Source organism: Gorilla gorilla, chromosome 2 (genome assembly GCF_029281585.2).
Source record: "Gorilla gorilla gorilla isolate KB3781 chromosome 2, NHGRI_mGorGor1-v2.1_pri, whole genome shotgun sequence".
NCBI lineage: Eukaryota > Metazoa > Chordata > Mammalia > Primates > Hominidae > Gorilla > Gorilla gorilla.
This window is the reverse complement of record NC_086017.1, coordinates 153883698-153895159: the sequence shown is the minus strand read 5'-3', so window position 1 is coordinate 153895159 and position 11462 is coordinate 153883698. Positions and strand designations below refer to the sequence as shown.

At 35.9% G+C, this 11462-nt stretch overlaps 1 protein-coding gene across 10 annotated transcripts in view; it reads right to left on the bottom strand.

Annotated features, from left to right (window-relative positions):
* Nucleotides 1–1097: 1097 nt before the first annotated feature.
* PLS1 (plastin 1) overlaps nucleotides 1098–11462 on the bottom strand; it is a 134449-nt gene continuing 124084 nt past the window's right edge. For all 10 annotated transcript variants that reach the window (XM_063704279.1, XM_063704280.1, XM_019024808.4 and 7 more), the window contains 4 exons: nucleotides 9094–9227; nucleotides 8509–8632; nucleotides 1493–1617; nucleotides 1098–1246 (listed from right to left, as the gene is read on the bottom strand). In XM_063704279.1, coding sequence (XP_063560349.1) covers nucleotides 1111–1246; nucleotides 1493–1617; nucleotides 8509–8632; nucleotides 9094–9227 — 519 coding nt within the window. In that variant the 3' untranslated portion in view covers nucleotides 1098–1110. The remainder of the gene's footprint in view (nucleotides 1247–1492; nucleotides 1618–8508; nucleotides 8633–9093; nucleotides 9228–11462) is intronic.

Sequence of the window (11462 nt, the reverse complement as noted above, 5' to 3'; positions counted from 1 at the left end):
GGCTGTGAAAAAACATATGAAAATACTCTACATTGAATACTAGCTTTATGTTACTTTCTATTAAAGATATTCAGTGGGCATATTCTAAATTATATAGGGCTTCTATAGAGACCTAAACTAGCAAGTATAATATGAAGCTAACAGGACAGTGTCAGCATATCTTGGGATGTTCTAGCCAATGTTTGGCTACAAGTATTTGGAAGGGGTCAAATAACTATATGCACATTCAAAATGAATACTTACAAAAAGAAATCTTAACGTATCAGATATCCACAGACTGAAAAGTGTTACACATGTTGTGGGGGAAAAATACTGATGGTTGGCTGAATGACCAATTAAACATACCACTTATGAAAAGCTGGGTGATTCAGGTGCAAAAAAATATATATGCACACATATCTCTCTAATAACATCCTACCAACATATATATGTTGCATGACATAGTTAAAGCTGTGTTACCAAACTAGGATATGTAAAGTATCAATGTAGTTAAAATTAAATTTTAAGTAAAAAGCTGCTGCTACTTAAATAAGAGAGTGAACTTTGGGGTTTATTCAAGAATTAGTTCTCATATATAAAAAAGTTTGATATTAATAAACAATTCTGGTCACCATAAGGTTTTAGACAGTATAGAAACTTACAGAAAAGTGTTTTTGGACCACTTTAAATAGTTGGAGGAAGCAAATAAAAGGATTAAACTGGATTATGAGTATGAATGCATTTATGATCAAAATTAACACACCAAAAAAATCAAACCACATTTCACAGCAGAACCTGCAAAAACGTTTGTATTCATCTTTTTTGAACCATAACAAAGAATGATTTAGTCTTGTCTAATATGACTTTTAAGCAACAAAAATCATTTAATCATGAAGTATCAGGTTGATTATGAATATATTCTATTATCTGTATCAGTTGGTAAATTACCTGTGTTACCCAAAAAGGCTGACCAGCTCTAACTAGTATGAACAGGATATTGAATTCATTAATGAATATATAACTATTTTGAGCATACAAATAATCTCTGGTTTTACACCCACTACATTTCAGAATCCTGTAAACTGTGAGGCATACAATATGTTTAATGTGGCAGAAAATCATATGAAATGATTATTTTATTCTGTTCAGTCCTTTTCCCATTAAGCATGCAAACACCGTCATAACCATCTTTGGTTTCACTTCTACGAGGTCATCAGGTAATGCATATATCCGGGCACCGATCTTTCGAGCAACTGAAATGGCGTATCTTGAAGAGACAAGAAAAATATCTTGGTGTTATCCACTGTGTTTTCACTTAACATATTTTAACAAAAGAGTGAAATATTTTGACAAGATTAGTTTTACGAAAAGGTTAAGTTTGTGAGTCTTAAATCTAAGACTCACATATAAGTTATATTTAAAAATATGAATTTTAAGGGCATAGTAACTTTTCCTATAAGGATTTTAGAGAATTAAAGGGCCATGTATTGTAATATAAACCATAAAGGCTTACTTAGCATTGTTCAGCTTGTCCTCATCAGATAAGTTTTCTCTCCTGATCATTTCTTGACGAACTGCATTTGGTGCAATGGCATCTATTAAATCTAGGACAGGTAAACTTGTGCTTATAGATTTATCCTAGAAAATAAAGCATAGATGAACATTCATAAACATCTGACCTTTAATTTTCATTATTTTCAGACTCTTCTGATCATATAACTGAAGGCAATCTACAAATTCTTTGTACTTAACCTAACGTTCAGCTTTTCTGCAACCAGCACACGTAAATAAACCCTTTAAAATATACTTTTCCTTGAATCTTTATATATCTGAATAAGGTTTGTGGACATGATAGCTCTTAAGTATGCTAACTATAGTATCCATTCTGTAAAAAATACAAAACTTTTGAAAGGGAATAGATGAATTTTTAATTAACAATTTTATAAATTCTACTCACATATTTCTTAGACCATGAATCCCAAAGCCTTCCCTTAATATTTTTCAGAAAGAAAAATGAAATAGTGAAAGGGAACTAACACTTACAAAGACATTGTCTTGTTGTTTTACATGTTTTAGTTTATTTAATCCACCTTTTAAACCCTAGCATCTTGATAGTAAAGGAATTCTTTTTTAAAAAAAGATGAAGAATATAAAGTTAAGATAGCTCAAATGACTTGTTTACACAACCAGTAAATACAGAACTGGTATTTGAACCCATGACAGTCTGACTCTAAAATGCCCAAGAGTCTCTCCATTTTTAAGTTACCACCAAGGCAAGCTAAAAATGGACAACTAAATTATAGTGAATAGCGCACTGCAGATGAAATCAGACATCCTGGTCTGAACTGATTTTTACCACTTATCAGTACTTGAACAAATTATTTGTTTTCTCTCTCAGCTTGAATAGTGGCCACCACTGCTTGCCTACCCAGAATCTACACACTCTTTACTTCTTTCATACAAGTAGAACCCATATTTTTGCTCTATATCCATACCTCCTTCACACAGACATCAGCTTCAAGGAAAGCTGACATTCACAGTTCCAGGAGTGAACCTAAATTAATCTAGGTCAAGCATTCTCAATAGGGGTAGGGTGATAACCTTTTTTATGTATAAAGCATACAGTGCATAAACAGGTATACAGTGTATCCTCTGCATTAAAATTTCATGGGAGAGACAAAAAGGGAAAAAAAGGTCTAAAAATATTCCTTAGAGGATAATTTTCTTTTAAGATTTCAAAACACTGGTCTAAGCCAAATAGAGGAATGCTATTCTATTACCACAGTAATTTAATTTGGGCCTATGTTATGGAAAGCCAGCAACCCCTCCTCCTGGATGTGAATGAGAGAATGAAACCTCTGTCACAAGCAGCAACTATCCTATGACCAAAAGGAAAACCAGCTTTAGGGTGAAGCTGGCACATTAGATGGCAAAGCAGAGATGGGGGGGAAAAAAAAAGAGTCCTGAATGACATTCTTCAATTATTGGTTCAACCAGTCCAGAAGTCTACCCTACCTCTGGATTACTGTTATTGTAGTCAATACCTTTCCTTTTGGTTTAAACCACTTGAAATTGGGTTTCTGTTACTTGAAGCCAGAGCACCCTTTCCTAATCCCTAAAGTAGAATGTCATAGGATTCTTAGGAATACTGAGGTGGTATAGATGAAAGCATCTAGTATAGGCTCTAGCCAAATGTCAGTTCTTAATATCTAATAAAACAATTTGAAGCCATGTGAAGAAGAGTAACAGCTTCTTTGAGCCATAATCTATGAGCCACTTCATTTATTAATTTTTTTTTTTTTTTGACACAGAGTCTCGCTCTGTTGCCCAGGCTGGCATGCAGTGGCGCCATCTTGGCTCACTGCAAGCTCTGCCTCCCAGGTTCATGCCATTCTCCTGCCTCAGCCTCCTGAGTAGCTGGGACTACAGGCGCCGGCCACCACACCCGGCTGATATTTTTATATTTTTAGTAGAGATGGGGTTTCACCGTGTTAGCCAGGATGGTTGTGATCTCCTGACCTCGTGATCCACCCGCCTTGGCCTCCCAACCTGGTGGGATTACAGGCCTGAGCCACTGCGCCCAGCCTTATTTATTAATTTTAGAAAAATTTGTATTCTTATGTTCATTTTATGATACAGATCTTTGGGCAGGAATATTCATTGTATGATACAGATCTTTGGCCAGGGGTAATGTTCATTTTATGATACAGATCTTTGGGCAGGGGTAAGAGATAGAGGGTAAAAATAATTAGGTCCTTTAAGTCTATCTGATGCTGGTAATCCGGATCTGCTTTTTGTATCTTTTCTGTTTCTGAGAAATCAGTCTGCAGACCACCTACATGAAAATCATGTGGGGTACTTGTTAAAAGTGCAAATCTAGCCCCACTCAAACTAATGTCAGGTTATCTATGAATGAGGCTGGGAATCTACATTTTTAATAAGCTTTCTAGATGACTCTAAATGTGTACTGTATTATACTTTCTAAAAACAATATTTCATTCTAGAATGCATTTTAATTTCTATGGGCTTACCTTTCATATATGTATATGATTATTTTTTAAAATACAAGTGACTTATTTAATTGTGCTATAATTTGATTCCTTATTTACATATTTGTGTTATTTTAAATATTTCATTTAGATTTAGGAAACAAGTATTTTTCCCACCCATTTTCTTATGAGTTACCTTGTGTAAAGCTTCTACTGAGTTTAATGAAGAATTTAAATTTCTAAAGATTGTATCAGATCTCTTATCTTCTTGTTTCCAAGAAAATAGCCATGTCTTCCAAATCCTCTGATTTGTACATTATCAGTGAAAGACATTTTACTTTTGCAAAGGGAAAGGGGTTATAGTGAAAACCCTTAGGTTAGTATATAAATACATTTCCATTATTTTTCCTTTTATTTCCTTAAGTTAATCATAAAGAAATGACTTCGGCAAAAAGAATTTCAATATCTTAATCTAGAATTACCTACAGCTTGATTTTCAAGATAATGATTTTTCCCTCTATTTGATATGTATTAGAACATTTCATTCCACTGCTGTTTCTGTCATTTTAAAAAATAAAAGTGGAAAGGCCGGGCGCGGTGGCTCATGCCTGTAATCCCAACACTTTGGGAGGCCAAGGCAGGCAGATCAGGAGGTCAGGAGATTGAGACCATCCTGGCTAACACGGTGAAACCCCATCTCTACTAAAAATACAAAAAATTAATTGGGCGTGATGGCGGGCGCCTGTAGTCCCAGCTACTCGGGAGGCTGAGGCAGGAGAATCGCTTGACCCTGGGAGGCGGAGGTTGGAGTGAGCTGAGATCGCGCCACTGCACTCCAGGCTGGGTGACAGAGCAAGACTCAGTCTCAAAAAAATAAATTAATTAATTAAATAAATAAATCTGGAAAAACAGTGATGTGGATACCAGACTTCCTTAAGAGGCTCAGCAGACTCCCCTGTCCTGCCACATATGATGCCCTTTATATATTAGCAATGCCAACAGCGTGGTAAGCCCCATTTATTGAGCCCTTAATATGTGCTAGGTACTGTTAAGCTCTTTACATTTTGTTAACTTATGTAGTCTAACAACAATCTTAGTAGAGAGGGATTATTAATTTCCCCATTTTAGATATGGGGAAACTGAAGAATAGAGAAATTAATAACTTGCCCATGGTCACACAGATACTAAATGCTGAGCCAGAAGTAAGCTCTGTTTTATTCATCAGTAGATGTAGCCCTGCTGTTAGTTTAAACCGCTAAGGTTTCTGTAAAACAGATGCCCTTCTCATGTGGTCCCACACTCCCCCCTTAGCTGATTTATATAGTATTGCTGACACCCCATACTGTGATTCTTGTTTTCTTATTTGCCACCTTCCCTGAATAGTGAGCTCTTTGAGGGCACTATGTAGCCACAGCGACTAGCAAGGCACCTGACACAGGGCAAGCTTTGAATATTTATGGAATAAATGAGCAGTATGCTACACAGCTAATCAGTAGCTCAGCCAAAAGTCAACCCAGGGCCATACAACTCCAAAGCTTGGCTTTCAACTTGTGTGTAGACAGACCTGGATATGAAACCCAGCTGTTCTGCTTAAAAGCTGTATGACAGTAGACAGTTATTTAACTTCTCTAATGCTCACCTTTTTGCTCAGAGTATTTAGAAAATTAAACAATGTGTAAAGTGCTTAACACAGTGACACGAAGGACTCAATAAATGGTAATTATGATTATTATTTGCTGATCTACCACCTTCTCTGTCTTCTTAGCAAGGGAAATTTATTTTATGGCTAAAAAGGGTAAATTTGTCTTTTCTGAAATTCCTATAGTGTTACCTTGTTTATAATTAAAATTTTTCTGCTAGTGCCACTTATTATAGCCTTCAAACATAATGCCTTCTGTAGTTGGAAAAATGCCTCCCTCACCTCAACTATGTTTTAGCATTCACTGCCTCATTTCTTAACCATTTGCACTCTCTTTAAAGATTTTATCATTAAGCATATGCAAAATGCCAAGCACTTTTGCGATGTTTCTGCCACCTCAGTTCTAAGTAGAGCCAAACTCTCAGGTTGGCTGTTCTCTAGGGTTGCTCTCCCTTAAAAGGTTTATGCACTCCCATTTCTCAACCCTTTTATTCAACTGATCACCAAGTCTGTCTTTCCAGTTTTAATATCTCCTTTCACCACCCCCATTTTCCTAAAATTACCTCAAATTCAAGCTTAAAACTGAACTCATCACCTTTTCCAGGAAGTAGCTGTACCTCATGACATCCTCATTTCTATTAGTGTTATCTGTTTTCCGGTTACCCATGCCCAAAACATGAAGAGTTTTGGCTCCTCCCTCCCTTCTTCTTCCCCAAATCAGGAAGCCAAATCCTAGTTCTTCTTTTGCAATAACTTATAGCTTTCTAATCTTACCATTTCCATTCCCAGCTCCAGCCCCCTTATTACATCACACCTTGAGTACTGCCTTGGATTCTTTTGCACTGTCCTTGCAGTTACACTATTCTCCCTCCCCATCCTGTTCACTACATTCAGATTGGTATTCCTAAAATAATTGCCTTTCTTATTACCCCCTTTACTCAATATCCTTTATTTAGGCCAAAATCCTCCACAATCTTGACCCAATTTATGTCTTGCACAACATCCCTTAGGAACCGTCCTATTTCTCCTTTCTGAGACATGCCTTTATTCAAGATGGACCCTTCTAAGTTTGTTATCCCCCTTTCTCTCCACTAATTCAAATCCTCCCACCATCTATGATGTTCAAATCCAGCTGTCTTTATCGGCTCTTCACTGACCATTCAATTGGAAATGATCAGACTTTTCATCCATAATATTAGTTGCATTACTTGGATTTTATTACTCTATAGTATTGTTACCCTCTCAGTTATACAATCTTTGTCTTTAAAATAAATGGTGAACACTCTGAGGGCGAAATTAATTTCCTGTACTTTATGCCTTTTTCTTTACTTATAAAAGTTACTTAATAGGAGCTCAATAAATATTAATTTGCTCCTAAATATTTTCTCATATTAACTATATACATGTTTAATATTTTCTATAATGTGCAAATGCATATAATTTCAACATAACAATTTTAAAGAATAACTGCCAATTAGAGAATTTTATAATACAATCCCCATTGCTATTTTATATTTTTGTGTTTTATGTTTAAAACACAGAGAGACAAATCATGCATTGAAAATTACTTCAAAAAAAACAAGCCGTAACAAAAACTCAATGTCATCAGTTTCTTCCAAGATAGAAAAGTGGGGGTGGAAATCAATTGAACTAGGACTCAGGCAACGTCTCTGCCAATATCCAGCTGTCCTGTTAAAACCGTTTTGGGTCTTAGTTTTTGGCAAACATGAGAAGATTGAACTGATAAATTTCTGACATTTCTTTCACTTTGCAATGTTGTTAAGCATATAGAGCAAAGGCAAAGAGAGAAATAAAAATGGGTAGATAATCTCTTAGGATAGCTTAGTGTTTCATCTCTTTGTACTTTATTTCAGTAAAAAACCCCACAAATTTATTGCTAGTTTTTCACACATAATAAAATCACAAACACAAGGCTCACTGAATGAATGTGTACAAGCAGACATGCTTATTTGTAGCTAACATCGGCTTGCATGCAAAAGCAAAACACAATGGAAATGCATGAAAATTAGTGGGTATGTATGTACAGATTACATTTTGAGTGCTTTATGAATCATCCACAAATGCTTCGAAGTGAGTGTTAAGTGCCATTATGAAGCCAGATGACAAGATTTTTTTTTTCCTACCAGTTTTCTCAATTCCCACTTGAATCGGTTTGGCTGGCTCTGTTATGCCTTGGAAATGATGTCAATACAATTCTGAGACTGCTGCTAGGGAGCACAAAACATTATAGTTCCTATATAAACAATGGCTTCTTATCTTTTTCATTTGATAACTGGATTTTTTTAGCTCTATTCTGTTTATTTTTTAAGATTAGATTACCAGAGTCAGATAATATTAACCAACATTTATACTTAACTGGACAACCAATCAAAAATTTAGTAATTAAAACTGAATATTTCAAGTTTACACAGGCCAAATAATTAGTATGCCTAAACTCATCAATCATGTTTCTGACATACAACATTAATATATTTCTAAACCAAACCAATGTAATTTCCAATAAAAATTTGTTCCTGGCCAGGCGTGGTAGCTCATGCCTGTAATCCCAACACTTTGGGAGGCTGAGGCAGGCGGATCACGAGGTCAGGAGAGCGAGACCATCCTGGCTAACATGGTGAAACCCCATGTCTACTAAAAATACAAAAAAAAAAAAAAATTAGCCGGGTGTGGTGGCGGGCACCTGTAGTCCCAGCTACTCAGGAGGCTGAGGCAGGAGAACGGCGTGAACCTGGGAGGCAGAGCTTGCAGTGAGCCAAGATCGCACCACCGCACACCAGCCTGGGTGACAGAGCGAGACTCCATCTCCAAAAAAAAAAAAAAAAAAAAAAAATTCCATCCTATACCTACAAAAAAAAAATTTTTTTTAGGACTCTTGATTACCTTGAAGCTGGAAATAGAAGTCTTTTTGTTTGCACTTTTAAGAGTCTGATTGACCCATTTAATTATAATTTCATCATTTACTTTTTCACCCTCTCCAAGATCCGATAACACATTCAATGTGTACCTGCAACAGAAAAGATGTATATTTGAGACTGAAAAGGGTGAAATTTGCTTTCACATAATTTATATCAATGTTTAGTTAAATACTTAAGAAATAGTTCAGTTCTAATAAATATTTCTAATTTTAGTCTGGCATTTGCACCCAGTTACATTCCAAAGTTACAAACCTCATTAATCAGAAACAAAAACTACTACATGGTATTTTTAAAACTTAAAGCAATTCCTTATGAAGCCATTTTTAAGAGGCATTAATAAAAGTGATAGTGTTTCTGGATATTGACCCATTTTTAAATAAAATATAATTTACAAAAAAACCATAATCAACAGTAAATCCTTTAAAAATTAAAATATTTTGCATTGTATATTTCTTCTGTGTTCATTATTGTTCAAAAATAGCTAAAAATTTGGTTCAGATTACTTGTTGGAGGAAACAGGCAGTGTTGCTACCAACATATCAGCCTTTACCTTCTCATCAGCTGCCATACCAATGCCAGGGTAAGTGTTGAATTTCCTTCATTTAGGTCCTGCCCAGCAATGCCAACCAAGGAGAATTTGGCTTTGTTCTTCCCAAGTTCCACTGCATAGTTACAGTTTTCAATCTATAAATAAGTAAAAGTTTGGGTATAAAAAGATTTTTAAAAACATATCTCCAGAATAGGCCAGCCTAGTTCAGCCATCTGAAAAACAATTATGATGACACCTTAAATTTACATGACCAATTTCATAATAATAACCCAGGGAAAGCAAGGACATAATTATTTCCATTTTATAGTTGAAGATATTAAAGCACCGAGTGGGTTAACCTAGATAGAGGAACAACTGGCTGGAAAGTTTTAAGATCCCTTCCTACTCTAAAAATCTTGACTATCCAGGCCGGGCGTGGTCGCTTACGCCTGTAATCCTAGCACTTTGGGAGGCCAAGGCAGGTGGATCACCTGAGGTCAAGAGTTCGAGACCAGCCTGGCCAACACGGTGAAACCTCATCTCTACTAAAAATACAAAAGTTAGCCAGGCGTGGTGGCGGGTGCCTGTAATCCCAGCTACTCAGGAGGCTGAGGCAGGAGAATCGCTTGAACCCGGGAGGTGGAGGTTGCAGTGAGCCAAGATTGCGCCATTGCCCTCTAGCCTGGGCAACAGAGCAAAAACTCCGTCTCAAAAAAAAAAAAAAAAAATTCTTGACTATCCAAGATGAAACAGCTTATTAATGGCACATCTGTGCCTAAAAACCTAGGTGTCCTGCTTTCCTTTCACAGAAGTAATAGATGATGTTTTGTGTAGATTTAAAATTTAAAAATAGAGAAGAAAGTAATTGTTTTATTAAGAATCTAACTTCATCTCCGATATTCTTTACCCAGATCTTACTTATCCTCTGAAATTCAGCTTTTGGCCCACTTTCTTCAATAAAGGCTTAACCTTAACTGTACCAGCTAATAATGATCTATCCTTTGCTTGAACTCCTAAGAATGCTTACTTTGTAATGCTTATGCACCATCTTCTACTATACTTAGCCTTGTATGTGTTTCCTTTCAACAACTAGAGTATAAGCTTCTTCTAAAGGACAAAAATTTTTACGTGCACAAATCTATATCATACTGTCCCCACTCCCAGCACAATGCCCTGCCTAAAGTAAGAATCTGATACATAAACACCTAATAAATTGTTTACCCTCCTCAACCACAATACTTCTTTCCAGTGATATAAGTCCAGTTAGGTCCTCCCTCTAATAATTTTTTTTATCTATCCTGGAGTCAATAGGGTTTTTTACCTGCATCATCTACTGCTGTGTTTCTTACATCAGAACTTATAAATTCTTATGTATCTGAGTCTTTTTGCTCCAGTGAAATTATAAGCTCTCATAATCTTATATCACCAGTAGGAACAAAAGTGCTTACACTAAGTACTTTTTGGAATAAACACTTAAAAGGAGAACACTACTTTTCTTAATTTTCTTCCACGAGTTAGTTAAGGTACCATTACAAAACAGTCTAACCTAAGGTACACAGATACATTTTCCCCAATAGTAAGAAAATATTTTCAGGAAATGTGAGACAGCTAATACAATAAAAGAATTTGTACAAATGTATGGTTATTGTTCTTTAAAAAAGAGAATCCAAATTCCCAAAGTTCAATTTACTACAAATAAAAATGGAAGATCTTTGGAACCTGCTGTAACATCTGCCTGGCTGACTTCACAAATTGAATAAAATGTTTGATATATATTCATTTTTTTAAAATCCAAGGAGAAGCTGGGTGTGGTGGCACATGCCTGTAGTCCCAGCTACTCAGGCTGAGGCAGGAGGATCACTTAAGGGCAGGAGTTCAAGGCTGTATTGTGCTATACTCACGCCTGTGAATAGCATGCACTCCAGCCTAGGCACCATAGTGAAACCCTACTTCTAAAAAGTTTTTAAAAGAATTTTTTAATGCAGAGATAATATTCCAAAACATTTTTTGGAATCATATTATAGGCTTAGCCTGCTTAAAAGAAATATATGCTGTAAGAATGTAGACTTTAAAAAATAGAATAGATTCCTAATTTATGGAAAATAACATTAGCACTTGAATTATTTAACACTGTGTACAGGAGAGTAAAAAGCCAGCATATTTACCATGGACACCCATTTCCGTGGGAGAATTTTATAGCAAACTGCAGTAATCACGTGTAAAATGTGTTTCAATGAAGAGCCATCTGCTTTACAGTTCTACCAAAGTTCCTAAGGGAGATGACGGTGAGAAAGGAGTTCAGGGTTGCTAGTATAGAGGCCTAAGAATATATTGATAGGACCAGCATTGAAAGAGAAACTGGAAATAGGTGCTAGCATAAGGGAAAGCAT